Below are 27,256 nucleotides of genomic sequence, written 5' to 3'. Positions count from 1 at the left end.
GCAACTAGATAGAGCTGATGGTTGCACAGCATTTTGAATGGACTAAATGCTACTTGAAAATGGTTAAAATGGTGAATTTTATGTTAAGTGAAATGTTACCACAATTTTTTAAAAAACACAATCCCCATGAGTATGTGGCCATGTGTCCGTCCTGTTAAGGAAGGGAGAGCGTAGAACCAAGCGTGAAGGGGCACACGGGCCAGAGAAGCATGGGAGCCCCCAGAGCGGCCACTCAGACCCCCCCACCTCTGGAAGCCGGGCCTCCCAGCAGCCCCCCACCCCCGTCCCTGCCCTTGATCACGTGCTGAAGCTCCTCTCTTTCCTTCCCAGAGGACCTGTCCGATTCAGAGGAAATGTTCCCTAAAGACATCACCAAGTGGAACTCCAACGACCTCATGGACAAAATCGAAAGCCCTGAGCCAGAGGACACACAAGGTAACCAGCTGGGGGCTGCAGGGCCTGGGGAGGGCAGCTGCCGGGCACCCAGGAGGGTTGGGGGGACACCTTGGGCCCTGCTTGTCACAGTCACAGCCTCCGTCCGACGGGCCTGGGCTGTGCCTGTGCTCACCGCAGCCACCGCTTCTGTTGCAGATGGCCTGTACCGCCAGGGCGCCCCTGAGTTCAGGGTGGCCTCCAGTGTGGAGCAGCTGAACATCATTGAGGTGGGTGCCGAGGGGGCGGAGGGCCAGGGCTGCACGGGGAGGGGACAGGGTGCAAAGGACCGGTCCCACGGGGGCCGTGGGGGCAGAACCCGACACTCACAGCCTCACATCCACACTGGCCTGGGCACCACTGGAGAGTGGCCTGGGGCCCACGCCCTCTGATGACCCTGAGATCTAGTAGGGACCGCAGACAGCTCTCCCGAGGAAGGCCTTGACCCCGCGCCACCCGTGAAAAGTAAAATGAGAAACTTGTAAATTCCAGATCAAACATAAGATCTTCACCTTGTGCTCAGCCTGTCCGAAGTCCCTGAAGAAAAAAAGATGGAAGGGGAGGAAGCGAAAGTCATCTAGGCAGAAGTGATGTGGCTGGAGGTGGCCGCCCCGCTGGGGGCAGGAAGGGCTCTCAGTGTGCAATAAAGCTGTCCTGGTAGAGCGCCTGTGTCCGCTTCGGGGGTTCTTTGCGTGGAGCTCACGCCCCTTCTCCTCCTCCACCTGTGGGTGGTCAGAGCTGTTTGCATTGGGGCAGGAGCCTGGACGGAGTGGGGCTGTCACACGCTGTGGTCACCGCACTGCTCTGGCCTCTAGCTGCCCAAGGTGGAGGGGACCCAGGACCTCTGGGGAGTTTGGACTGGGGAGGGGTGCATCCACACCACCCTCTTCCCCTTGGGGTTCTCTTTGAGATCTGAGGTTGAAGCAGGCTTATCTAGAAGGGTAACTGGGACAGGGGAGTTGATTTCCAATTGCCAATTAACGGAGACAAAGCAGACGGAGTTCCCTCCCTGTCTACAGCGCCGCACACAGCTCTGACGGCCCCCCTGGGGAGGGGCAGAAAGGCCCTTGGGCTCTGGATCTGCCTGGGGATGTGCATTTGAACCCAGCCCTGGTTCTGGGACACTGCCACCCAGAGTCAGATCCCTTTGCTGGCAACAGCCCCCAAACCGGAGCACCTCTCGCAGCCTCGCGGAAGACAGATGGCTTTATCGAGTCACTGATGGGGACCCCGGGCTCTCCAGAGCTGGCTCCCAGGCCCTGTCATGTTGCCCCACCTCCCGAGGGCTCAGTTCCCACTGGGGTTCGAGTCTTGGGCAGGGTGTGCCCCTGTAGAGAGCAGTTTGAATGGGAGGAAAGCTGTGTCTCGGACTGGCCTGCCGGGTTCCTGAAGAGTCCCCGGCCTCCAGTGCTGGGTCCCAGCAGCCAGGCACGGGCAGGATTCTCTCAGCCCCCCACCGCCCAGCCCTGCCTGTCCCTGGTGACGAGGGGCCACGTCAGGGTGACCGGGAGGCTGCTGTAAGATGTTCCTTCCACGAGCCCCTCGCCTGGCTGTGTTGATCAGTCCTTGAGACCATTTGGTGCTTCCGTCCTGGCCTGTGGTCTGGGCAGCCAATGACCCCACCCTGCCTTGGGCTGTGAGTTCAGTACCGCCCAGGCCGGCCGGCCGTGGGCAGCCCTCGTATGGAGACGGGAGTCGGTCCCAAGCTCTGCTGGGCACGCATCCCTGCCCAGGCCCTGTGGCCCACGACCCGCCGATGACCAGCCCCCTCTTGGGGACTGAGGGAGCCCAGCCTTTCCTCCACCCCAGGCCCGGTACCGCCCACCAGCCTTCCTCCCACCGAAGCCCTCTGCTGTTCAGTGGCTCCCAGCCCAGACTGACCGTTCCTGGTGGCCTCGCAGGCCCCTGGGTTCTGTGCCCGCACGGCCCACCCCGCTCTTGGGCTCTGTGTTGACCCTTGGGTCCTGCTGCTGATGCCCCAGTTCAGGGCGAGCTGACCCCCCACGGGCCCTCCAGATGGCTTCAGCCCCTGTTCTGCTCCTTAGTTCCTTCGGGACAGGGCCCTCTCTTCGGCTCCCTTCCCCGCCCCCCTGGCCTCCCCCCCGTGATATGGGCGCAGCAAGGACTCACCTGTGGTTCCTCTTGGGCCCTGGCCCTGGCCTCCCACAGTCACACCTCAGAAGCCAGGGACAGGGAGAGGCCCCTGGGGATGGGGCCGCAGCCTGGGGTAGCAGGAGAGCACTGAGCTGGTGGCAGGAGCTCTGGGTTCCAGTCCAGCTTGGCAGTGACGTGCTGTGTGACATTAGACAAGTCCCTTGGTCTCTCTGGGCCACCTCGTCTCTAAGTGAACCAGTTCCATTCCCATTGTGGATGTGTGCAAGCCTTACTTGGACCTCACAAGCAGGGCTGACCAGCAAGAGGTGGGGGCGTGACCCTCACAAATGAGGGGAGTTCAGATAGACACACCTGCGTAGCCCTCCCGCTCTAAGATGCTGGGCTCTGCCACCTCTGGGACATCTCTGCTCTTGAGGACTTGGTCTTAGAGAGAGTCCGGGAATGGCAGGGCCTAGAGGCCGGGGGCCAGGGGCAGCGCGGGAGGGCCCATGTGGATGGAGCGCGAGGTCAGAGCTGCCACGGAGCAGCTGAATCCCTGACCCCAGCCCCTCTTTTTCTTTCTTTCTTTTTATTTCCTTTTAATTGTTTGCCTCAGATTTTTTTTTTTTCCTGCATTGGGTCTTCGTTGCGGCATGCAGGCTTCTCTCTAGTTGTGGTGCAGGCTTCTCTCTAGTTGTACTGCAGGCTTGGGTGCCCCGCGGCATATGGGATCTTAGTTCCCCAACCAGGGATCGAACCCGTGTCCCCAGCATTGGAAGGTGGGTTCCCTGGACCACCAGGGAAGTCCCCTCCCCAGCCCCTCTTAAGTGAGCCTATGACAGACCGACGTCTGGACACAGACACACGGAGGGCAGGCAGGCCCCAAAGGCCCGCTCAGGGCTGAGCCTCTACCTCCTCCCCAAGGCCGGAAGCCTCAGAAGCCCCCCCTGGGCCCCCAGATGGGGAGTGGAGTTTATGCTTCTCCTTCCGTGTCCTCTGTGCCCTGGTCAGGCCGGCAGGGAACAGGGCTGCACGCAGAGAGGAGGGGAAGGAGCAGCTGGGCCTCCCCAAGGGAGGGGCTTGAGGTGCCGGCACCAGGCCCCAGAGCGGAGGGACTGAGGTCAGGGTTCTCAGAGGGAGCGATTGGGCCTCCCTCCCGTGCCACAGAAGCCTCGGCAAGGAGCCGGGTCCCCAGGGAGTTGACGCCCACTCCCCCGCCCACACAGGACGAGGTCAGCCCGCCGCTGGCCGCGCCGCCCTCCAAGATCCACGTGCTGCTGCTGCTGCTGCACGGAGGCACCATCCTGGACACAGGCGCCGGGGACCCCAGCTCCAAGCAGGGCGACGCCAACACCATCGCCACCGTGTTCGACACCGTCATGCGCGTGCATTACCCCAGCGCCCTGGGCCACCTCGCCATCCGCCTGGTGCCCTGCCCCCCCATCTGCTCTGATGCCTTCGCCCTCGTCTCCGAGTGAGTGCCCAGGCCCGCTGCCACCTGCCCCTCCCCTGCCCCTGAGGGTTAGGAGACCCCCGCCACCCTGCAGCGTCGGGGCCACGGTCCCGACATCCAAACCCACTGTCTAGCCCGTGCTGCTGGGAGGCGGTAAAACCTATGCCGATGGCTGAGGTTAGAGTCCAGGAGGGCCTGGGGCCCAAAGCTGAGCCTCAGTTTCCACATCTGTGATATGGGGATGCTGACCTGCCTCTGAGATACCAGCCTTACTCCCCGGCCTGTTCCCCGAGCCTGGCCTGGAAGTGTCCCCACGAGGTGTGCCGAGTCAGAGCTGAGGCTGTCAGGGTGTCGGGCAGCTCCTGGTCTGCTGCTCAGGTCAGGGGAGAGGGGCCCGTTGGGCTGAGCTGAGGCCACCTGCTCTCTCCTGACTGGTCCCCCTCCCCCAGCCTCAGCCCCTACAGCCACGATGAAGGCTGTCTGTCCAGCAGCCAGGACCACATTCCCTTGGCCGCCCTGCCCCTGCTGGCAACCTCCTCACCCCAGTACCAGGAGGCCGTTGCCACAGTGATTCAGCGGGCCAACCTCGCCTACGGGGACTTTATCAAGTCCCAGGAGGGCATGACCTTCAACGGGCAGGTGAGTCGTGGGGTGGGGGACGGGAAGACAGGAACCCTGCAGGGTGGGCTGGCCTGGTCGTCCGGCCCAGGACTCTCCCCAGCCAGCAGCCCAGCAGGCAGGGCGGGCGCTCAGGCCCCTGGGCCTCTCCCCCTCCAGGTCTGCCTGATCGGGGACTGTGTCGGGGGTATCCTGGCGTTCGATGCCTTATGCTGCAGCAACCAGCCGGTGTCTGAGAGTCAGAGCAGCAGCCGCCGGGGCAGTGTGGCCAGCGTGCAGGTACTCGGTGCCCCCAGCCCCCAGAGCCGGGGACCTCTAGGGTGGGGACTGTGTCCCCCTCTGGCTCCACACATCCCAGAGGCCTGCGGTAAAACAGAAGGGCAGAGGTTGCCGACACAGGTGCCCAGAGGCAGGGGGCAGACGCGTGGAGCAGGTGAACAGCTGCGTCGCGGCCCAGCCTAGGAGTGAGGCGGCTTTAGCAGGCAGGGAAGCAGGGTCTGCGCTGCGTGGAGCAGACCTACTGTGGGGGGTGGGTCCGCTGAGCTTCCCAGCAGGAGAGAGGACCCACGGTCCCTCTGCTGCAGAATAGCAAACGGCCTGGCAGGCCGGGCGAGGCGGCAGGATCAGTGGGAGATCAGCAAGGCCCAGGTGGACAGGCCAGGCTGGGCGTGAAGACTGGTGGGGACCGTGGGGCACAGAGGGACAGGGCTTTTCCCTCCCCGGCTTGGGTGAGAGGCTGCTGAGCAGTGGCCGGTGGGCCTGGAGTCAGGAGGGCAAACACGGTTCCCAGGACACTGAAGAGGGGGCCAGGCCAGTGGCCAGCGGGCAGTGAGCCTGCATGGGGCCGTTCCAGGACACTGACCTGCTGTCCCCGGGCACGATGGGCAATGCGGCACCTGGCGGCAACCTGGAGAGCAGCCGGCACCTGAGCCGCAGCAACATCGACATCCCCCGAAGCAACGGCGCTGAGGACCCAAAACGGCAGCTGCCCCGCAAGAGGAGTGACTCGTCCACCTACGAGCTGGACACCATCCAGCAGCACCAGGCCTTCCTGTCCAGGTGAGGATGGGGACTCTACGATGGAGGGGTGACTCAGAAGTGAAGACATGAATCAGGTTGTGCCGATGGCCAACGTGAGGGTCCTGGGATCCCCAGACTGGGCCACGGCTCGTTAGCCAGGAGAAGCTGGCTTATTGGGTGCATTTGTGGTCTCGTACATGACTGGGGCCACCTTGAGTCAGAGCGAACAGACTGAGCAGGGCTGGGGAAGGGGGGATGGCAGAGTCAGGGGGCAGAACTGACCAGGGGTGGTGTGGTCCCGGGCAGGGCTGTCCCAGAGGCAGTGGGCTCCCCAGAGAGGTTGGGACCTGCTGTCACCACAAGTGTCCCAGCAGGTGCTGGACAGCTGCACTCACAGGACCACACAGGGGCCAAGCCTCGTGTGGGCCTGAAGACCCCGGAGGAGCCTCTCTCAGGAGGCTGAGGGCAGGCTAGCCCCGAGAAGGGCCGTGCTGTGACCTCGTTCATCCCCACGTCTGCAGCCTGCACGCCAGCGTGCTGAGGAACGAGCCCAGCTCCCGCCGCTCAAGCAGCTCCACCATGCTGGACGGCGCAGGGGCCGTGGGCAAGTTCGACTTTGAGATCGCTGACCTCTTCCTCTTCGGGTGCCCACTGGGGCTAGTCCTGGCCTTGAGGAAGACTGTCATCCCCTCCCTGGATGGTAAGAGCCCCTGCAGGGGAGGGGCAAGGCAGGGGGGAGGGGCATGAGCTGGGCAGAGGGTCTCAGTGAACCCCTGTCACGAGGCCATGGCCACATCCCAGGCCCCTTCCTGCGTCCACCTCCTTTCTGCATGTGCCCCCCAACCAAGGGCCCACCGCTCTCCTGTGCTCCAGCTTGAGCAGCTCAGTCTCTGGTCCCATTTCCCAACACGCTGTTTCATTTAATCTCCAAGGCACCCTTGCGAGCTGAGGTCCAAGTGATGGAAGGGGCTGCCTCAGGATCAGATGGGGACAGACCCTGTCTCCCAGGCCCAAGGTCTTCCCATAAGGAGGAGGTGTGAAGCCAGGCACCCCCAAAGTCTCCTCGATGGGGTGCCCTCCCAGCCCCAGAGGGACCACAGCCATGCCGCTCCAGGCTCCTCCTCCTGGCTGCCCACACAGGGAGGCAGAACATGTGGGCTAAGCAGCCGTCAGAGCAGCGGTCCCTGCCCAGGGACCCCAGGATCAACCAGGGCGGCCCAGGGACCCTGCCACCTTACAGGAGCTGTGCAGGGCCCCCAGGGGGAAACTGAGGCTCAGAGAGGCATAGACACTTGCCCAAGAGCAAGGAAGCAGTGGCTTCCGTATAAGTGCACAGACTCAGAGAGACACTGATGTTAGGGCAATGTCATCTGTAATCGTGAAAAAGCAGAACCAAACTACACGGGATGTGGGCTGGTTCAATCAAGTTGCAGCACAGCCGTGTAATGCAATATGCCGTCACAGTTCAAAAGAGTGGGGCAGAACTGGAGTGCTGATATGAAAGACTCCCAATATTTTTTGTGTTAAATGAAAAAAAAAACCGCCAAGTTCAACAAGCATAGATTATGTTCCTGTTTGTGTGTACTTTTACAAGTGAGATATATACTACTGATAGTTTATACTTATATTCACATAATCTTCCCAACAACTACGACGTGTTCGGAAGCGCAGCCCCATCGCACAGCCTAGAGACATTTCCAATCTGGGCAGATGGACTCCACCCGGCTCTGGCTGCGCATGCGCGTGAGCCTCCCAAAAGTTGCCGGTGAGGCTCCAGCCTCGCCTCTGGGGTGAAAGGGAGCTCTCCGTTATACGTCTTTTATCATATATATTTATGTACTTAATTTTTTTTAGCCACTGTCATTATAACTTTTTCAATTAAAACAAATTTGGTTCATAAAGGGATAGTGGCCCAAACAGAATCCCAAGTGGATACACTTTTGGGGTTTCTCCGTATCCCCAACCCCCACCCCACCCCACCCCACCTCACCTCACCTCCCCCAGCCTCCCCCAACCTCAGCCTCCTCTAGGCCCCGCCTCCTGAGGGCGGAGCTAGCTCCAGGCTCTGCGACTCCCGCCCCCTCCGCCCCACAGTTTTCCAGCTGCGGCCAGCCTGCCAGCAAGTCTACAACCTCTTCCACCCCGCCGACCCCTCGGCCTCGCGCCTGGAGCCGCTGTTGGAGCGGCGATTCCACGCCCTGCCGCCTTTCAGCATCCCCCGCTACCAGCGCTACCCGCTGGGGGACGGCTGCTCCACGCTGCTGGGTGAGAGCCCCGCCGGCCCTCGGCTCTGGGGGAGGGTGGGAGTTGGCCCCGCTCCTAGGGTGCCCCAGGCCAGGGGTGGCCCTGCCCTGCGGGGAGGGGCGGCCAGCACGGAACACCTTAGAAGCTGGACGCCTGGTGTAGGTGCAGGTGCATCAGGTCCGCCAACCCCAGGGAGGTGGGAGCTGAGACAGCTTCATAGGCCGAAGCCTGACCGCCTCCCCCCCCCCACCCCCCCACGCTCCCCTCCCCACTGCCCGGCCAAGGCAGACCTGAGGACCTGAGGGCCCCTGGCAGAGTCTGGGCCGTGGTCCTGCCCTGTGAAGGGGCCCCATGGCAGGCGACTGGCCCAGAGCCTCAGGGTCACCTGGCCTGGAGATGGAGCGGAAGATCAGGGGGCAGGGAGCGTGAATGAGGGCTGCCCGGGGTCCACTCTCGTCCCTCCCCGGGAATGACCCGTCCCACCGGTTCCCCGTGTGTCCCAGTCCTGTCATGTCGTGGTCCTTGAGGAGCCCTGCGTGTCTGTGTTGGAGCGTCCACACGAGTGTCTGTTCTTGTCCTCTGTTCTCTCCCCGTCTGCCTCCAGTAGAGACCGTGCAGAGAAACCCCGAGCTGGTCCTGGAGGGCGGCCCCCTGGCCCCTCTCCCTCACGGGGACGGCTTCCTGGAAACCAGTATCCCCGTTCCCGCGCTCACCTGGCAAGACGGGCCCCGCCCGAGCCCGGGCTGTGCTGAGTGTGTGTAACCCTTCCTGCTCGTGGTTGCATCTGCTTCGCTGGCTGATCGCTGGTCCTCAGGGACCCCCATGCCCTCCCTGGCCACCCAGAGTTTGTGGGACTGGTGGCGAGGAGCAGGGACCAGGCAGGACAGGTCCCTGGGAGCAGACTGGACACCTCCTCTGTGCGCACTGGGCAGAGCGGGGAGGGGACCCAAAGCAGAGGAGGCCCAGGACCCCAGAGAGGGAAGCAGCTGTCCCAGGGTCACCCAGCACAGGGGTCAGTCCGAGGGCTCTCTCCACCATTTGTGAGGCTAGCAGAGGGGCAGCAAGGAGTCGGGGTGAGGCCTCGCGCCTGCTGGGACTCACCTGCCCTCCCAGGAGAAGCCTTCAGTCCTGGCCAGGGGTTGCATTCTCAGGGCCCCACTCCCTCCCTCCCTGAGGAGGTCCAGGCACCTCCTGCACCCCGTCTAGATGGGGGTCCTGTAGCCAAGTCCTGTTCTCAGCCCGGGCCCAGGTGCGCCTGGCTCGAGCCCTCAGCACCTGCCTTTGTCCCCAGATGGGCATTCGGGGCTGGCTCGATATGGCCCGTGTGTGAGGGACGGGTTGTCTCTTTCTCAGCCCTCCGCACAGGGCATCCCTGGGAAGCCACCCCAGGCCCCTGTTGTTAGCAGCCCCCCAGACCCGGCTGCTGTGGGCTGTGGGTCAGCCCAGGCCAGGCCCGAGAGGCCAAGGACGCTAGACCAGGAGACTGGAAGGGTGGCTGGGGTCGGGGGTGGTGCGCGCGCCTGGCCACCTGGCCTCCCTGCCCCCTGTGTCTGTATCGGTCCGTCTGTCCATCCCTGCCCCAGCCCTCCCCTCTGTGTGCCGCAGCTCTGGGCCCTGCCCTCTTGGCCCTGGCCCGCTCGGGCCCATCCTCTCTGCCTGCTGTGCTCCGATGCTCTCGCGCCTCTGCAGCTGGAGGTGCTGGCCTCGCCCAGCACAGCAGCTGCTCCAGCCGCCCCAGCCCCGGCACCTGCTGGGCCCACTCCCACTGCTCGGGGGGTCCCGGGGGCCGGGCTGGGCGAGGCCTTCTTAACCCTGGTCTCTGGTTCCCTGTCCACCTGCAGCGGATGCACTCCAGGCCCACAACACGGTCTTCCAAGAGCCCACGGCCCCATCCTCGCCTGGCGCAGCCCCCACCCGAGGTTTCCGCCGGGCCAGCGAGATCAGCATCGCCAGCCAGGTGTCGGGCATGGCCGAGAGCTACACGGCTTCCAGCATCGCCCAGAGTGAGTGCGGCAGCGCGGGGGCCTGCCCTCCCCGTCAGAGCAAGGGGCTCTGCCCTGTCACAGCCAGGCTCAGCTGGGGGCCCCTAGAGGACAGGTGGCAGCGTCTGGAGATGACTGGGGTGGGCGCCACTGGCATCTGGTGGCTGGAGACCAGGGTGCTGCTCAACACCTTACGAAGCCCAGGCTGGCCCCACAGCGAAGCGTGATCCAGCCCCGGTGTCCATAGAGGGCTCTGGAAGGAAGGCGTGTTGAAAAGGGTGGCCCGGGACTTCCTTGAAAGTCCAGTGGTTAAGGCTCCTCGCTTCCATTGCAGGGGGCATGGGTTCGATCCCTAGTCAGGGAACTAAGATCCTATAAGCCACCTCATGGCATGGCCAAAAAGCAAAGAAAAGAAAGGGGTGGCCCGGGATGGGAGGCAAGTCCAGGTGGTAGGAGATTGGTGGTGCTGTCTCAGCTGGGGGGTGATGGGTCTGGGAGGAGCAGTACTAGCCCCGGGGGGGCAGGTGGTCCTTGAGGGAGAAAGCCGGGGCCCCATTTATGGAGAAGCTGCAGGGGTGGCCGAGGGGAGCCAGGGAGGCAAGGTGAGGTCTCCTGGGCTGGCCCCTCCCACCTCCCCGGAGGCAGAGTCACCCACGGCCTCCTTGGCTTCTGCGCATCCCAGAAACTTCTCAGCAGCTGGAAGCAGAGTCCAGGTCACCCCCTCTCACTCCCCCAGGGCCAGCAGCCCCCTGCCATGTGACTGGCTCCCAGGCTGCCTGTCAGAGCAGGGGGTCCCGGGCTAAGACTGGCACGGGTGTCTTCCTGGCCCGTCGAGGCTGTGGTGGCCGCAGCCTGGCTGAGCCTGTCCCATTGTTCTTGCTTCTCAGAGGCCCCAGCACCGCTCAGCCACACCCCCAGCATCAGGCGTCTGTCCCTGCTTGCCCTCCCCCCCTCCCCCCCCACCTCCTTGGGCAAGCGGGCGAGCCCCAACCTGGAGAGGGCCCCCCGCCTTCCCAACTTGGACATCAGAGAAGGTACCGGGCGTCACGGGCCCTCCATGCACACACGTCCGCCTCCTCTAACAGGGGTCACGCTCTGTTTCCAGCCACACCTCACCCCCGGGCCCCGCTGAGACCTAACCAGGGAGCTGGAGGCTTGGGCTGGGAGCACCCAGACCTCCAAGGAGGAGGTGGGAGCAGCTCGGGGGTGTGGACAGAGGCCGGGTGAGGACCAGGGGCTGCCTGTCAGGCCGGCTGCAGGCAGAGGGCAGGGATGCCCCGACCTCAATCGGGTGCACATGCTGCGTGCAGCCACCTGAGAGTCTCTTTGCAAACCTGGGGCAGTCACCTCCCCCCGCCCCCGGGGGGAGCCGGACTCACACGCAGGCCCATGGACTGAAGGCCCGCACTTCACACTCTGCCTGCCAGCTGCTGAGGACAGTGGGCCTTGCCTTGGGGCCCAGGAATTGTGGCTCCACCTCTGCAAAGCCCTTCACAGCCTTGAGGCCTAGGGGGCAGACGGGGTCCAGGAGAAGCCCGAAGAGGGCAGTGATAAGGCCCAGGGCAGGGGGTCAGCAGGACCAGGGACAGGGAGTCCTGACCCCAGACTGGGCTTGTCCCCTCCCCCTCCAACTCTACATCCTCCCAGCTGAGCCGCAGCCCCCCACGCCCCCTCTCCGGGCGGGCGCCCTGACTGCTTGCTGCTGGCCTGGGCGTCCTGTGCCTTCTCTCCTGCGCCCCCGTCGCCAGCCTGGGAGAAGGGGACTCGCTTTGGCTGCAGCCCTTCTCTCTGGTCGGAGGAGGGTCTTGTCTTCGGGCTGAGGGGCCAGGTGACCCCCTGGGGCCCAGCCCAGTCACAGCCCCTCCTCTTGGCAGTTGCTGCAAAGTGGTGGGGCCAGAAGCGGATCGACTACGCCCTGTACTGCCCGGACGCCCTGACGGCCTTCCCCACCGTGGCCCTGCCCCACCTCTTCCACGCCAGCTACTGGGAGTCGACGGATGTGGTCTCCTTCCTGCTGAGACAGGTACCCAGGGTTCCACTGCCAGGCACACCTGCGCCTCTCAGGAGGCTCCTGAGTGGCACCGCTGCCGACCTGGCCCCATTTCATAGATGAGGAGGACGGTGGGGGACCCCACCCTCCGGCCCCAGCAGACCCCCCAGCAAGCAGGATGGAGGAAGCCGTGGGGATGTTGAGATGGGGTGAATGGATGTGCACCTTCACGGGACAGATGTCAATTCTTGGGGGCCAGAGGGTGGACTGTAGTGGGGTTGAAGAGTGTCCCCCCAGACCCTCACGGGGTTAGTTTGGCCCCTAGGGCTGGTGGCCTCTCCCCCGTAGAACAGGAAGCCCCAGGCATGGATATGCCTCATGGCCTCCCTCTGTCCCCTCCCAGGTCATGAGGCACGACAATTCCAGCATCCTGGAGCTGGATGGCAAGGAGGTCTCTGTGTTCACCCCCTCGAAGCCGAGAGAGAAGTGGCAGCGCAAGAGGACCCACGTGAAGCTGCGGGTGAGGGGTCCTCTGAGTGCCCAGACCTCACAGCTATTGTCCTACTGAATCCTTGCGAGAAGACCCCATGTTACAGATGAGGAAGCTGAGTCACAGAAAAGTGTGCTGTCTTACTTAGTCCTCCACAGTCTGAGGTTGGAGCTGTTACCACATTTACAGACAGGGACCTGCACCAAGGCCGAGTAGCTCAGTGGCTGAGCTAGACTTGAACCTGAGTCGTCTGACTTTGCACCCGTGCTCACCCCCCAGGCCTGTAGGAAACTGAAGTTGAGTCCAGGAGAACTCAGCCACCCCTCCATCCTCACTCTGACCCAGCCTTGCTCCTCCTCCCCCCAGAACGTGACAGCCAACCACCGGATCAATGACGCGCTTGCCAATGAGGATGGCCCGCAGGTCCTGACAGGCCGGTTCATGTACGGGCCCCTGGACATGGTCACCCTGACCGGGGAGAAGGTAAAGACACAGGGAGCCCGTGGGAGCCACCGGCCTCGCCTCCCTCCGGCTTGGGGGTGTGGGGGGAGAGTGGGGGTGGCGAGGCCAGGGACACAGCCTGCCCGTGACCAGCCTGCCCGGCTCCAGGTGGACGTGCACATCATGATGCAGCCGCCCTCGGGTGAGTGGCTCCACCTGGACACGCTGGTGACCAACAGCAGCGGGCGCGTGTCCTACACCATCCCCGAGACCCACCGCCTGGGCGTCGGCGTCTACCCCATCAAGATGGTGGTCAGGTATGAGCTCCAAGGAGCGAGCGGGCTGGACCAGCCTCGTCTGAGGCGGGGGGAAGGGGCCCTGGTGGGTTCTGACAAGCTGCCCCCTCCTAGGGGAGACCACACATTTGCCGACAGCTACATCACCGTGCTGCCCAAGGGCACGGAGTTCGTGGTCTTCAGCATCGACGGCTCCTTCGCCGCCAGCGTGTCCATCATGGGCAGTGACCCCAAAGTGCGGGCCGGGGCCGTGGACGTGGTGCGGTGAGTGTCCTGAGCGGCAGTCGGCGGGCTCGGAGGCAGGCAGCTCCTGGAGGGGGTCCAGGGCTGAGGCTGAAGGGCCTTGGGTGCCAGGGCAGGGACACGCGGCAGGGATCCTGCGGCGTGCTCACACTTTCCAGCTGTGGTGACCCTTGCTATTGATGCCTCAGTTCGCTCACCTGGGAAGCGGGGCTTCTTCTAGCAAGACCAGTTACACCTGCTGCAGGGGGCGGGGCGGGGACTGTGAGCACCGAGCAGGGGCTGCGTCTGTCTTGTTGCTGCTCTTCTTGTTGGAGCCCTGATCCGAGATGCGCTCCTTAGCGGCCCCAGTGGGGACTGGCTGGGCGGCCCAGGAGGGAGGACAGTGCGGCCGTGGGACACCCAGGCCTGCCCCTCGCCCCCAGGCACTGGCAGGACCTGGGCTACCTCATCATCTATGTGACGGGCCGGCCTGACATGCAGAAGCAGCGGGTGGTGGCATGGCTGGCCCAGCACAACTTCCCCCACGGCGTGGTGTCCTTCTGTGACGGCCTGGTGCACGACCCGCTGCGGCACAAGGCCAACTTCCTGAAGCTGCTCATCTCCGAGGTGGGTCCCGGGCGGAAGGGAGCGGGGTGGGGGTGGGGGCGGAAGGGCCGAGCCCGCGCCCGCGCCCACAACAGTCTCGCCCGCAGCTGCACCTGCGCGTGCACGCGGCCTACGGCTCCACCAAGGACGTGGCGGTCTACAGCTCCATCAGCCTGTCCCCCATGCAGATTTACATCGTGGGCCGGCCCACCAAGAAGCTGCAGCAGCAGTGCCAGGTGAACGAGGAGCCCCGCCCCCTGGCGGCCTTGAAGCCCCGGGAGCCCCGCCTCCTGACAGCCCCGGGAGCCCCGGCCCCTGGCGGCCTTGCAGCCCCGGGAGCCCCGCCCCCTGGCAGCCTTGCAGCCCCGGGAGCCCCGCCCCCTGACAGCGTGCTCCCGTTGCCCTCCCTCCCCCGCAGTTCATCACGGACGGCTACGCGGCCCACCTGGCCCAGCTCAAGTACAACCACCGAGCGCGGCCGGCCCGCAACGCGGCCACACGCATGGCGCTGCGCAAGGGCAGCTTCGGCCTGCCTGGCCAGGGCGACTTCCTGCGCTCCCGGAACCACCTGCTCCGCACCATCTCGGCCCAGCCCAGCGGGCCCGGCCACCGGCACGAGCGGACGCAGAGCCAGGCGGACAGCGAGCAGCGGGGACAGCGCAGCATGAGCGTGGCCGCCGGCTGCTGGGGCCGCACCATGGCCGGCCGGCCCGAGCCGGGGGCAGCCGCGGGCCCCAAGTAGGGCACCGGGGAGCGAGGCGCTGTGGTCTCCATGGTGCTAGGCCAGGGCGGCCCGCCCTGCCAGGAGGCCTGGCCTGGGCACGGACAGTCGGCTGGGGCCAAGCTCATCGCAGGGCCCGGTGGAGGAGGACACCGGCTGTGCCACACACAGCCCTCCCAGCTCTGCCTCGCGTGTTAGGGTCTGTGGGGTTCCAGCTGGTCGTGGAAGCTGGCAGGATGACCAGCCCCAGGATGACAGAGGGTCCGGGAGCCCCCATCGTGGACTGGCCCGGAAGGCACTGCTGGACGCTTGCCCTCCCAGCATCCTGACGCCAGGCCTCGGGCACCCCTGTCCACTAGCTCGCCCTGACCCTCGTCCCCTCCCACTTGGTAGCAGCTCCAACAGGGTACAGCCTGCTTCTTGTTAACTCGAGTTACTCAACTGCTCGACCTCACTGGTTTTGCACTGATTTTTGAGAGTGGAGACCCATTACCATCTCCTATGGCTACAGACTTGTTGACATGCATGAAAACTCAACGTGTGCTGATCCAGGACCTGTCGCCACACACAAGGCTCCGGGGCGGAGCATTCTTCTACAAGCAGGAGAGAAAGGCCATACCGTAATTTCCGCAGCTCCGCCTGGCCCGCCAGCCCACGGCAGACCCGGACCCTCAACCCCCTCCACCTGCCCCACCTGGAGCCCAGTCCAGCCGAGGGCCTGGCGTCATCTCAGCCCCGGGCGCAGCCCAGGCTGCCAAGCGGGTGAAGGCGAGGCGACTCCGGAGAAGCCTCGTCTCGGGCTGCGGGCTGCGGGGCCTGGACAGGCCCGGCCTCCTCCTCCGCTCCACGCCTGCCGTCAGCCAAGGCCCGCGCCTCGGCCCTCCCTCCCTTCTGCGTTTCTACACCTTTCTACTTCTCCAGTCTGATTTCTATGAGGTTTTTTTAAATAAGCAATCCTTGGCTGCTTCCTTTTCTTAACTCTTTCAATACCAAACGCAGCCCCTCCACGTGAAAACGCCCAGCACTGTGACAGAGTCCAGCCTGGTTCTGGGTCCCCGGGGCCCTGTCCCCTGCCCAGGCGGCGGGCCGTGGGCTCCCTGCCTCGCCTGACCCCCGTTAATTCCACTGAATTTCTACTCTGGGGTGAGTGGGGCACACACACCTAGGTTTTTTTTTTTAAGGCCAGTTCCGTTTCAATGCCGAACCTAAGAAGCCACAACTCGCTTAGTTAGCTTCAGGGCAGGCAACCACGACTCCATTTCCCACCTGCTAAGGACCACGCTGTCCTGCGTGCTGGGTCTGAGCATCAGCCCTCCCTCCCCGGAGCCCACCGCGATCTCAGCCGTGGCCTCAGCCCCGGGCGGCCCCTCTGCTGCTCCTCCACCTTCTCTGGGACGGGGGAGCCTGCCGGGCCTCAGCCAGCCGTCCAGCGACCAGGCTCCTCCTGTGAGAAGCTGCTGTCAACCTGGATACAGCCTTAGGGCCTCATGGGCTGGGACGGGGAGGCGCACAGACAGATGTTAACATTTTTCCCGTGTGTAGATATGTACAGCCAAAGGGTCGTGTAAATGTTCTGCAGAAGTGGGTCTGTACAGAGTGAAAGCTATTTATTTTGTGCAGAGAAAAATGTCTGGAGGGATGGGACCTTCAGGGTTTATTCATATTTAAGATGTAGCTTTTTGTTGTTGTTTCAGGCGTTATGTATAAAGCGACGATTATTTTATGGACCAAGTTTTAATGTAACTGTTGCAGTGAAAGTGCAATATCTAACCCCTTGCTCCCAGCGGGAATCGCTCGGGCCCGACAATCACAGCCCCGGCGAGGGGCCCCATGGCCAGTGCCTCCTCCCGTCGGTCCCACCTCACCCCATCTCGCCTGTCGCCTGGTGAGCAGTTGTCTGGAGGAGCGTCTGGAAGAGTCTTGGCTCACCTGCAATAAAGGCCAGGAGGCCACCTGGCCCTGGGAGGCCGGGTGGGCAGTGGGCTCGGCCTCTCCCAGCGGGCAGCCCCCCAATGGCTCCGAGCTCCCCGCCTGCCTGCCCAGCCGCCAGCCATGCCAAGGACAACAGCAATAGTCCCCGGGCCTCTCCCAGCGGCCCTCAGCCATAGATGGCGAGGTGGGCAGCCCACCCTCCCCGCTGACGTCTCTCTTCTATATCCAGGTCTGCTTCCTGCCTCCCTGAAGATTCCTTTTGGCACATTATCCTCTTAAGGAAGCACCAGTTTTTCAGAAACTAAGAGAGGGAGGACAGAGTCCTTTAAAAATACCAAAAATGTTTACAGCATTGGGTGCTGAGCTGCAGGGCTCAGGCCCGACCAGTCGTAACCAAAGGGTGAGGCAGGCCTTGCTGACTGCCGCTCTACCCCAGGCCTGTCAGAGTAGAAGCCTTAGTCCCATCCCAGCCCCACCCCCCCAGGACTGAGCCTCAGCCGGCCACCCCCAGATCCGACCACCTCTCTTGATTTCTAAAGAGGGATTCAGCAGAGACCCCATGCCCCCTTCCCAGCTCAGTCTGAGCTGCGTGCCTGCCTGCCCGCCCACCACGTCGCAGTCTTCATGTCTCGGCCCCCTGTCTGTCCATCTGGACCACGTGTGAGCAGTGTCCTGACTCACCCCGCCCGCCCTTGCTGTCCCTGCTCCATCGGGCCTGAGTGTGCTCTGTGTACCGTGTCGTTGTCTGTTACACCAATTAAAGAAGCAGGAAGGCTTCCTTCTGGGTCTCAGTACTGCGCCGGCAAGCAGAGCACCCGCTGGGGGTGGGGGGCTGGGATGGGGGCCCAGCCTGTCCTGTCGGGGGGGGAGAGGCTGTCCTTCCCCTGTACACAAGGCCAGCTGCACTGTTTTACGGTAATACCAATACACTCACATGGGCCTTACCTCTGCTGGGCCCCCTTCTAGCCCCTTCCCAGGCATGAACTCATTTTGTCCTCACAGCAACCCAGTGAGGGGGGTGGGCGCTGTAAGCCTCTGCTTCACAGAGGCCACAGCCAGTAAGCTGGGCCACGATTCCTCCCAGGCCACCAGGACGCTCAGCTGTTGTCGTCTGCAGAATAAACAGCACAGGAAGCAGCCTCCCTCCAAGCCTGAGGAAATCCAGTTTAAGAGCCAAGGGTTTGAGATTCAGCTGGAGGTAGGGGGTGGGGGTCTGGTCCAGGCAGGCTGATCTGAGGGTGAGGCGGGCGAAGGTGGCTGGTGTGATGTGTGCTTTCCCCAAAAGCTCCAGGAGTCCTTGTGTTTGCCCTGGAAGTCGGGCTGCACCCCTCCCTCCCCCTAAGCACAAAAAGCAACAGCACAGAGGAAGTCTCCAACCAGGAAACATTTAATATCTGGGAAGCGTGCACTCTTTCAGGACATGGGGGAGCCACTTAGGCCACTGACCCTGACCTGCACCCCGGGCATCTGACAGGAGGCTGGACCAGAGGCCAGTCTGCAGGAGAAAGGCAAACAGCATCCACGGGGCTGCCTGCTGCCCACCCTGAGGCCAGCCTGCAGGCTGCGCCACCACCACTGCACACCTTGGGCGGTGGGGCCCTCAGGGCAGCAGCCCTGCTCGCATCTGGAAGGCCAGACCATCCCCTCGGGTGGCTTGCTGGGGAAGAAAGCACACAGGAGGGGACATATCAGAAGCAGAGCTGGGGGTGGGCCTGGGCAAAGGGGCGACACTCACCTTGTTGATCTCTCTGTGTCGTTCCTTGGTTACAATTTCCTCTAAGACCTCACCGTCTCCCTTAATGAGCCTAGAGGAGGAGGGGGCAGAAGCTGATCCTCTTAGAGCCCAGAGCAACAGAACCCAAAGCACCTGGCAGAGGGGTGCCTGGCCTCAGGCCCTCACCATCCTGAGCAAGCGGAGCCTGGCTGCTCCCACTGCCCGCCCCCCACCCCCACCCTTGGGACAGGGATGAGGGTGGCCCAGTGGGCTCTGCCATCAGATAGGCCAACGACAGCTCTTTGAAGACCCTCCCCAGGGCCCTTCCAGCCCCTGCAGTTGCTTGCTCTGGGCAGTGGCCCGAGAAGTCCCATCAACAAGGGACTTTTTTTCCCCTTCATCCTCAGCCGTTTTAGGGCAGCAGCAGCCACCGCCCCTCCTCCGAAGAGTGCTAGTTTGGGGCCAGCGTGCCCAGATGCAGCTGTGGAGCCGGGCTTCCCACCTGGTGCGTCCTGTCTCAGGGTCCACCACCTTGCGGATGACGCTCTGCCGAGCATCCCACTCTTCCTTGGTCATGGGCTTCATGGCCTGGATGCGGGACTTCTGCTCGTCCGTCAGGACTGGAAAGTGAGACGGCAGGGAGGTGGTGGTGGGGCCTCAGGGAGGGGACCCTCCCCACCCTGCACTCGGGGCGGCACTGTACCTGGGCCATCCTCTTCCTCCGTGGCTGCTCTGTGCCACTGGTCCAGCGAGGGTCCGGGCAGAGCCTCGGTCTGCTGCACCTTGGCTTTCTCCTTGCCTCTCTTCTTCAGCTTCTTCTTCCTTTTCTTCTTCTTCTTCCTCTTCTTGTCCTTGTGCTTCCCCCGCTTCTTCCGGCCATCGCTGGAGGAAGAGGAGGAGGACGAGGAGGAAGAGGAGCTAGAAGAACTGGAAGAAGAGGAGGAGGAGCTGGATCGTGGTCTCCTCCGGGCCTTGTGCTTGCTTCTCTCTGTGATGCAGGGAGAAGGTGAGGCTGGAAGGCCAGGAGGGGAAGAAGTAAACCTTCGTCCCCTTGCTCTGGCCTGTAGCAGGCTCAGGCTGACTACAGAGGGGTGAGACCCTCCTGGAAGGGCTTTCCAGAGGAGGAATCCACACCCTGTGCAGAGGCACTCTCTGGGCTGCACAGTCACTGCGTGCCCAGGAGCAAGGCGGCCAGCCCGCACATCTCAGGCCCAGCTGCACCAAAAATATGATTAAGTGCTCCCTTCACTCCGTACTCAATGGGCTGGCCCAGCCCCTGGACTCTGAGCGTCTTTCAACCCAGATATTCGGGATCTACACTCTGTGCCCCTCTGAATAGGGCTCCCTGCAATTTCCCCACAGCCAGTCCAGCGAAGCCTGCTCAGCTGCCTGCAACTTCCTCCATGAAGTTCCCTCACCCCTCTCCTATTCCCTCTGGTCCTCACCCTCCGCCCCAGAGGAGGTGGTGCTGGCCTTGCGGCTTTGGGATCTAGAAGCCGAGCAGCTCCTCGGGGCGTCCTTACTGCTCTTCTTCCTTTTCTTCTCCGACCCTCGCCCCCGAGACCGGCTGCGACTCCTCGAGCGCTTGCGAGAGCCGACGTGAGCCATAGCGCCGCGGGCTGGAGACGGGGAGACGCGCTTAAACTGCGGATCGATCCCAGGGCCGGCCCGCAGACTGGGTTCCAAGGCCGCCTCTACACGGGGCCTGATCCTCTGAGGCCCAGTGCCCGTCACCGCTCGGGGCAGGGATATTGAGGGGGTCGCTGTAACCTCACGATCCTCACCCACCCCCACCCCTGGGTACCCCGGGGTTTTCGCAGACTCGAGGATCCTCCGCTGCGGCCCCTTTAAGGGCCCGCCCCCCCTGCCCGGACCGCTCCACGCCTGCGCAAGCGGCTCAGCCGCCTCTAGGAACCGCCGCGATCCTCAACTGCCAGGTGCCTTCTTCACCTCTTCCCGCGCTCCTACCCTCCACCCCGCGCCCTCCGCGGCCTCGCCGCCCGAAAGAAAATCCCTGGGGCTGCTCCGCTCCCCTCTCAACCGCCTATCCGGCCGAGTCACCAGCCCCGCACCACGCCTTCGCGTGAGGAAGCAGCGGCTGGGCGACTTCCGGCCCGTGGCGGTGCTATGGAAGACCGTCCGGCCGCGAAGCGAGGCGCTGCTACCTTTAGTTCTGAAGCCCCAAGTTCCGTCTCCGGCGCAGCCCAAGAAACGGAGTCTGGCGCGCTCACCTCCCGGAGAGGCGAGCTGGGGCTCCAGGCTTCCGCCTCCAGGCGGAGCTCCCGGACGAGAGACCTGCTCTCCAGCCTGGCGCCAGTCCCGGAGCTCGCAGGTTCTTTGCCGTAGCTATGCTCTCTGCCATCACTGTCCTTTCGGCGTGCCCGCAGCACCCCCAGTCTTCGTGATGCTCCAGGGAAGAAGGCGCCGCTGCGCGCCGCTTTCCTCTCCGGATTGTCTGCGGACGTTGGAGGCTTGGTTTTTTCCAACGTCTCCACCCAGTAATACAGAGGTCGCAAATTCACGTGGCCATAAGTACAAGCGCGATCGTGGCAATGAATGAGGGACCTCCGTGAGAAAGTGCACCACAGGCCTCTCTAGAGTGGGGGCAACTGAGTCTGCTTTCGCTGATTTCTGCAGTGTGGATTGGGGCCCGGTGTTTCCAGATCTTCCCACTTTTCCAGGGAAGCCAGAACTCAAGATTTCAACGTGGAAAACCCTCCCAAGTACAGCACAGCTGCATGCCTCATCCAACCTTGGGGCCACCAAGTTGCAAACTCTTCAACAGTAATGACAACAGCAAACACAGAAGGCTGTTATAAATCACTTGATAAGTGGGAAATCATTTGATCCTCACAACAGCTCTAGGATGTAAGTGCTTTCCAGAAGAGGAAACTAAGGCACAGAGAGTCACGTGGCTTACCCACAGTCACAGCTGGAAGTGGCTGAAGTAGAATTCAAACCCAGGTGGTCTGCCTCCGAATCCCTGCTTTTAATCGCTCTGCAATAAACCCTCCACACTGTCCTGAAGATGCTGTTGGTGGCCCACCCAAATCCCCTTTGTAGACAGGTGCATTCCCCCCCCAACCATGGTATCTGTTGCTGACAGCTCACACCTGCACTTTTTTTTTTTATATTTTTAAAAAATTTTTATTTTTGGCTGCATCAGGTCTTAGTTGCGGCATGCGGGATCTTCGTTGTGGCTCTCGAGCTCCAGAGCACGCTTAGTTGCCCCGGCATGTGGGATCTTAGTTCCCCGACCAGGGATCAAATCCGCATCCCCTGCATTGGGAGGCGGATTCTAAACTGCACCACCAGGGAAGTCCCTCACACCTGTACTCTTCTCTGGAAGATTCCCTTGAATACTGGGAGCCACCTTGTCCTGGAGATGGATGTCTGGGAAGTTACCCCCTCCCTCCCTATCCTGAAACACCCTATAGCCAATAACTGACGTTGGGGGCAAAGTGTGGTATGATTTATGTTCTGGAGAGCCCCACGGGATCGGGCTGAGGCCAGATGCTATTTGAAACCATCTTGGCCTGGCTCCTCTGCTCTGTCCTGCTCCCCCTTCTCCTGAGAGTATCCCCTCCTTAAACCACTTGCACAGGAATCTCATCTCAGGATCTGGTTCTAACAAACCCAACCTAAGCCAGCCTATCTGTTGAAAGAATGACCCAGAAGCCTGTGTGTCCTTTTGAACCAAGATGTGGTGAGGGCTGCAGGGTGTTTATTGCTGCGCCCCGCCCGCCCGCCTGCCCCCCGGTCCCAGCCAGGCTCACGTCAGGGCGCACACATCCACCGTGGCGGGCTCCTCGCGGGTGAAGCCGTCGCCGAAGCCCTCGTCATCCACCAGGTCGGGCTTGCGGCAGCACATGGGGCAGAGGCGGTTGCGCACAGCAGAGGCCCGGAGCCAGACGACCAGGTTCCAGCGCTCTCCAGTGCCCAGGGGCCGGGCTCCGTGCAGCTGGCCCCCCCGGTGCAGGATGCCCTGGCCCACCACGTGCTCCACCTCCAGGGGCTTGGCCAGGGCCGAAGGCGCCTGTGGGACAGCGGGGCTCAGGCCTGGCCACTCTTGGTGGCCCCAGCCCTGCCCTACGGTCACACACACTAACCTGGAAGAGGTCCCCGAAGTAAAGGGCGCCCCCCGTGAAGGCCTTGCCCAGGGCCACGTTGAGGGTGAGCTCGGCATTATCGTAGTGGCAGCCCAGCTCGCGGTCCTGGCCTGGCGCGTATTTGACCACAAAGGCACGGTGGCTGTCCAGCCGGCCCCCACCACAGTCCGGGTACAGCAGAGCCATCAGCGGCTGCAGGAAGCGCTCCCTCAGTGGCGTCACCAGCGGCTCATCCAGGCCCAACTCATGTAGCAGCACCTGGGAGGGGGATCCTGGGGTCAGTGGGGAGACTAGGAGGGCCTTGGCCTGGGTCCCTGGGGGAGTCCCTCACTAAGGACACTTTTAAGTGCTGTGCAGACATCTACATGTTTAACTTCGTGATAATCCTGGTGTGATCTCATTTTACAGATGGGGAGACTGAGGCTTGGAGAAGGTCTGCAGCGCTGGGGATACGTCTCAGCAGACAGATGTGCCTGCCTGCTTGGGCCCACCGGGTGGAGCCTCACCCACCCCGTAGTTGTTCATGGTGTTGGGTCTTCCCTTGGGCATGTCTGACTGCTCGAAGTGCTCCAGCTCCTCCAGCAGGGCCTGGCAGAACGACGCTGTGAACACTGGCAGCCGGTAGATACGCTTCTCCTCTGTGGAGGGAGGGACAGTCAGTTGGCTGGGAGCTCTGGAGTGGGTTTCAATCTCCCCATAACCTTTGCACTTCCCCCAGCCTCAGTTTCCTCATCTATACAATGGGGATGACGTGAGTACTCACCTCTCAGGGCTATTCTTGGGCCCCCCATTCATCCCTGAAGCCTCACCCTGCCCTGAGGTCTAGCCTCCAAATTCAGATGTGCATCCCGTCTGACGACCCCTCTCCCACAGCTCCAGGTCCTGGCAGGTTCAAGAAACTTCACTCTTGCCCACTCCTTCAGGTCTTAGGATAGGAACTGCTCCCCACCCTCACCCATTGCTAGCCTTGGGGCGGGTCCCTCACCATCCCTTGCTGATCCCTTTTCCCACACTTGTCTCAACTGTCCCTTTGTTAACCTCTTCAGTCACCCCTATTTGTGTGTCTGATGCCAGGCACTAAAAAACTGCTGGATAAGTGAGTGATTGAATACAGATGCCCTGTTCCTGATAGGTCTGTCCCACTAGCTCTTACTCCTGCTGGTTTGATTTTTGGAGGCAGATATGGTGGGTGGAGGGACCTCAGTCTCCCACCTCCTGGGTTGTAAGGTGACAGGCCAAGACCTCACCTGAAACTGTCTCCAGCAGCTGGAGAAGGCCCTCGAGGTCTGCGCCTGGCAATGTGCTGTACTCAGCTGCGGCCAGAAACTTAGGGGCCAGAGCCCCATCCTGGGGGAAAACACACCAGCTGTGGGGCAGACAGCCCCCAGGCCCACATGCCTCCGCCTCCTTCCACTAACCTGCCCCCTGCCAGGTACCTGCAGCGAGCTGTAGAGGTCGGGCCGCGCTGGGTGGTAGGAGCTCGCAATGAGGGCTTTCCTGGCAGCTGACTCTGGCCCCAGCTGCCGCCGCCGCTCCACCTCCTGCTCAAGCTGGGGTGACACAGGGCCTGGTTACCAGGATGGGGCCCCCCCATCCCCCTGAGGCCACTGTACAGATGAGGAAACAGGCTCAGGAACTCCAGGGCAGGGTCAGGCCTGGGAACGAAGTCTCCCTGTGCTCCTGGCTCTATCAGGGTAAATGGCAGGTGCTGAGCTGTTAGCGGAAGGGGAATTCTTCCAGAAGGGGGCCCATCCCACTCAGGGCTGCACTGATGGGTTGCACTGAGCCTGGCTGGGATGAGACCCCTCGCTACGCCTCAACCAGCTGGGCCCACCCAAGGAGGGGAAACAGAGCTTGTGTTCCAGAAGCTACAGAGGGCTGTCCTGGGAAGCTTCTCAACACTTAACCCCCCGGATGGGAGATGAGCAGCAGCCGCAGAAGCGGAGTTGGGGGAGGGCTGAAGAGCCAGGAGCCGGGCACCCCTGGGTGGGACCTCAGCTCCACCTGCTGTGAAACTTTGGGCAAGGGACTCCTCCCCTGGAGCCCAAGTATCTCATCTCAAAAGGGCACAGGCAGGCGGCTTGGCGTTTTCCCTGCTTTCTCTTTTTCTGGTGCCAGGACCCAGGTGCTGTGGTGAGTGAGGACCAGAAGAGGGAAAGCGGGGGTCTGAGGGTCTGGCTCTGGCAGGCCTGAGGCTGGGATACCCCTCAAACTGCTGACACAGACCTAAAGAGGAAGGGCCAGGCTGGGTGCGGCGTGAGCAGTCGAGGGGGGCGGGAAGTGTTACCTCTCCCAACAGCTGCTGGAAGTCCTTGGGGCTGACACAGCCTCGGCTGCGCAGGATCTGGGAGCAGAAAGGCCAGTGAGCGTGACGCTGTGACCTTGGGCAAGTCACTTAACCGTCTCTGAGCCTCAGTCTCTCCTCCTTGAAATGGAGATGATGCGATTTCAGAGGATCATTGTAAGGATGGAATGCCTGAAGCACGTTGAGCACAGAGCAGGGTTCCCCGCTGCTCTTGGCAACAACACTGACAGCAACTCTGAGCCAGACCCGCCCTGAGCACTATTCGTTCATTCCTCACGACAGCCTCACTAAAGATACGCCATTATCCGCATTTAAGGTGGAAAGAGCTGAGGCACCTAGAGGTTAAGTCATTCTTGTCAGATCCGAGAGCGCCAAAGGCAAAGCAAACGACCCTGGGAACCGAGGTCACCCCTCCCCGCCCACTTCCCCGCGGAGCCAACAGAGGCCACTCACGGGGCCGTAGTCCTGGCGCAGCTGCTGCTCGCTCCGGAAGCGCACGTGCAGCCCGTAGCGCGCCACGTACAAGTTCTCGGAGCAGAAGCAGGCGCAGCGGCAGAAGCGCCGCGGGGCCGCCGCGGTCCCCATGGTGAGGAGCGGCGCGCAGCCCCGCCGGCTTCCGTAGAAACACTTCCGGGCACGCCCCCAGCCAAAGGGGGGGTGCGGACCCATCGGCCAAGGGTCCGCTCTAAATTCCCAAGCGTAGAAGAGAACGAAGACTCCGCCCCCCAAAATGGTCAGCGGTGCAGAAAGATGCGCCCGGTGCGGCGGAGGGGCTGGCAGCCTTCTCGTTCTGCTTCACAGTTTCCCCGCCCACGAGGCGGGGATTAGTCGCCCCACTTTGCAGATAGGTGAACTGAGTCACACCTTCGCAGGACGTGGAGAAGTAGGGACTTGGAATCTCAAGACCTTCTGCGTAAATACTGCCTCCGTTTTCCGCTCGGTGCTTTTGAAGAACAGCCAACGTCACGAGGACAGTTGGAGCTCTGGGGTCCGAGTTCGCGCCCTCCAGCTGCTTTGCAGTTTTGTGCGTCTGAGCTTGGGTTTAGCATTTACCCCGGGTCCCTGCCCGGCGCTCCCATGGCCAACGCCAAGGTCTCAGGATTCGCCGCGAATCGCCCCCAGTGAGCGTCTCCATGAAAACGCTCCGTCCGGCGAGACTTCCGGTGGCGCTCCCGGCGGATTCAGGTGTGAACTGGGTAAGAGGGTGTGGTCGGTCGGTGGCCACACCCCGCGCAACCAGGTTAAAGTTCTATACAGCCGCCGTAGGAGATGAGTCTGTTTCTGCCTGATAGAGCGTGCCCCACAACCTCGGGGAGACCCCACGGCCCACGCAAACCCTGCCTTGGGAACACCATCCATCATGATCCGCCGTGCACCCACAAGGCCCCGGTCTGCAAAGCTCCGAGGAGAAGCTTGGATGGCAATCCTGTTGCTCAGCCGGCAGAACTAAGGCGCAAAGCTGGGGAGGAAGTATTGCCCCCTGGAACTGCCCCTTGCCCCCTGCCCTAGAATTCCCTCCACGGCTCAGGGTGATGCAGGGATGGAGGTGGGGAGGAAAACTCTGGGGCTTCAAGACTCCGGCCCTCTCCGCGGATCAACAGGGGACTACAGATGACAACTGTTGACCGATCCTTCTCTCTGCCGGACCTGCGCTAACACATCTACTACCCACCTTATCTCCTTTCATCCCTACAGCAAACCTTTAAGCTAGGTATTATTATATCACCGTGTTACAGACGGGGAAACTGAGGCCCAGAGAGGTGCGGTGACCTGCCCCTGGTCACTCTCCAATAAGGGACACATATGGGGTTTGAACCCAACGGTCTGCCCTCTGAGTTCCCTGTTTACCACAATAGGAATTCTCTGAGTGGTGGGATTATGAGGGATTTTGAATTTTCCCTTTGGGCTTGTTGGCATTTTGTTTCTTTTTTTCATGTGTGTGTGTGTATGTGTGTGTGTGTGTGTGTGTGTGTGTGTGTGTGAAAATATATGTATTGGCTGCACGGTGCAGCTTGTGGGACCTTAGTTCCCTGACCAAGGATCGAACCTGTGCTCCCCTGCAGTGAAAGCATGGAGACCTAACACTGGACCACCAGGGAAGTTCCTTGTTGGCATTTTCTTTATAACAGTGCTTTCCTTTCCCCACGTGTGCACACAGGTTCACACTCACACACTCCCATTCACAGTCACACACAGACACATACTTGTGCACACACAAACACACCCTTACATGCTCACACATGCTGACACACATTCACCACAATCACACGTGCTTACGCTCACACCCTCATACATACCATCAATGCACTCACCCTCACTTTTACACACAGAACATTCCACTTAGAGTCACAGCTGCACACTTGTATTCATACACCCAATATCTCACACACATGCACACCTTCACACATGTACTCAGCCACACTCACTTACATCACACACACACACACACACACACACACACACACAGAGGCAGCACAGCCCCTGTTCCTTTCTCCTCTGTGTCTCCGAGGCCCTCGCCTTGCTCCTACTGAAGCCCCAGGGCCCCAGAAGGGAGATGGGAGACTTCCACGCCCTGCGATGCGGTGCC

General features: G+C 62.2%; 4 protein-coding genes across 30 annotated transcripts in view; 2 read left to right on the top strand and 2 right to left on the bottom strand.

Moving 5' to 3' along the window:
* Window positions 1-17,318, top strand: part of PITPNM2 (phosphatidylinositol transfer protein membrane associated 2) — a 152,090-nt gene extending 134,772 nt beyond the window's left edge. For 10 of the 16 annotated variants that reach the window (XM_057746638.1, XM_057746642.1, XM_057746645.1 and 7 more), the window contains 19 exons: window positions 331-435; window positions 592-662; window positions 3,753-4,000; window positions 4,429-4,618; window positions 4,757-4,876; window positions 5,451-5,656; window positions 6,139-6,317; window positions 7,712-7,882; window positions 8,466-8,615; window positions 9,703-9,864; window positions 10,731-10,877; window positions 11,718-11,866; window positions 12,237-12,353; window positions 12,690-12,806; window positions 12,933-13,081; window positions 13,175-13,324; window positions 13,726-13,909; window positions 13,996-14,124; window positions 14,307-17,318. In XM_057746638.1, coding sequence (XP_057602621.1) covers window positions 331-435; window positions 592-662; window positions 3,753-4,000; window positions 4,429-4,618; window positions 4,757-4,876; window positions 5,451-5,656; window positions 6,139-6,317; window positions 7,712-7,882; window positions 8,466-8,615; window positions 9,703-9,864; window positions 10,731-10,877; window positions 11,718-11,866; window positions 12,237-12,353; window positions 12,690-12,806; window positions 12,933-13,081; window positions 13,175-13,324; window positions 13,726-13,909; window positions 13,996-14,124; window positions 14,307-14,630 — 3,068 coding nt within the window. In that variant the 3' untranslated portion in view covers window positions 14,631-17,318. Of the gene's footprint in view, window positions 1-330; window positions 436-591; window positions 663-924; window positions 1,095-3,752; window positions 4,001-4,428; window positions 4,619-4,756; window positions 4,877-5,450; window positions 5,657-6,138; window positions 6,318-7,711; window positions 7,883-8,465; window positions 8,616-9,702; window positions 9,865-10,730; window positions 10,878-11,717; window positions 11,867-12,236; window positions 12,354-12,689; window positions 12,807-12,932; window positions 13,082-13,174; window positions 13,325-13,725; window positions 13,910-13,995; window positions 14,125-14,306 lie in introns of those variants that run through there. The other 6 variants (XM_057746651.1, XM_057746652.1, XM_057746649.1 and 3 more) reach the window with 5 other exon arrangements.
* Window positions 17,319-17,912: 594 nt separating this feature from the next.
* Window positions 17,913-20,620, bottom strand: ARL6IP4 (ADP ribosylation factor like GTPase 6 interacting protein 4). 10 transcript variants are annotated; one of them, XM_057746663.1, is made up of 6 exons: window positions 20,224-20,363; window positions 19,701-19,874; window positions 18,959-19,243; window positions 18,758-18,875; window positions 18,277-18,346; window positions 17,913-18,198 (listed from the first exon to the last, which is right to left on the bottom strand). In XM_057746663.1, exons 2-6 carry the CDS (start codon window positions 19,861-19,863, stop codon window positions 18,142-18,144), a joined length of 693 nt encoding a protein of 230 aa, XP_057602646.1. In that variant the 5' UTR covers window positions 19,864-19,874; window positions 20,224-20,363; the 3' UTR covers window positions 17,913-18,141. The 10 variants fall into 10 exon arrangements, with proteins under 10 accessions (XP_057602646.1, XP_057602651.1, XP_057602648.1 ...); XM_057746668.1 differs by having other exon boundaries at window positions 19,779-19,874; XM_057746665.1 differs by having other exon boundaries at window positions 19,779-19,874; window positions 20,060-20,307.
* Window positions 20,621-22,027: 1,407 nt separating this feature from the next.
* Window positions 22,028-25,358, bottom strand: OGFOD2 (2-oxoglutarate and iron dependent oxygenase domain containing 2). Its single transcript, XM_057746661.1, has 7 exons — window positions 25,123-25,358; window positions 24,652-24,708; window positions 23,801-23,914; window positions 23,612-23,711; window positions 22,875-23,002; window positions 22,365-22,622; window positions 22,028-22,291 (listed from the first exon to the last, which is right to left on the bottom strand). Exons 1-7 carry the CDS (start codon window positions 25,336-25,338, stop codon window positions 22,028-22,030), a joined length of 1,137 nt encoding a protein of 378 aa, XP_057602644.1. The 5' UTR covers window positions 25,339-25,358.
* ABCB9 (ATP binding cassette subfamily B member 9) overlaps window positions 22,855-27,256 on the top strand; it is a 37,440-nt gene continuing 33,038 nt past the window's right edge. For 2 of the 3 annotated variants that reach the window (XM_057746660.1, XM_057746655.1), the window contains exon 1: window positions 22,855-22,985. The gene's annotated coding sequence lies outside the window, so the exon portion shown is untranslated. Of the gene's footprint in view, window positions 22,986-25,792; window positions 26,381-27,256 lie in introns of those variants that run through there. The other variant, XM_057746657.1, reaches the window with a different exon arrangement.

Source organism: Hippopotamus amphibius, chromosome 8 (assembly GCF_030028045.1).
Source record: "Hippopotamus amphibius kiboko isolate mHipAmp2 chromosome 8, mHipAmp2.hap2, whole genome shotgun sequence".
Classification (NCBI taxonomy): Eukaryota; Metazoa; Chordata; class Mammalia; order Artiodactyla; family Hippopotamidae; genus Hippopotamus; species Hippopotamus amphibius.
This window is presented reverse-complemented; position numbering and strand designations above follow the sequence as displayed.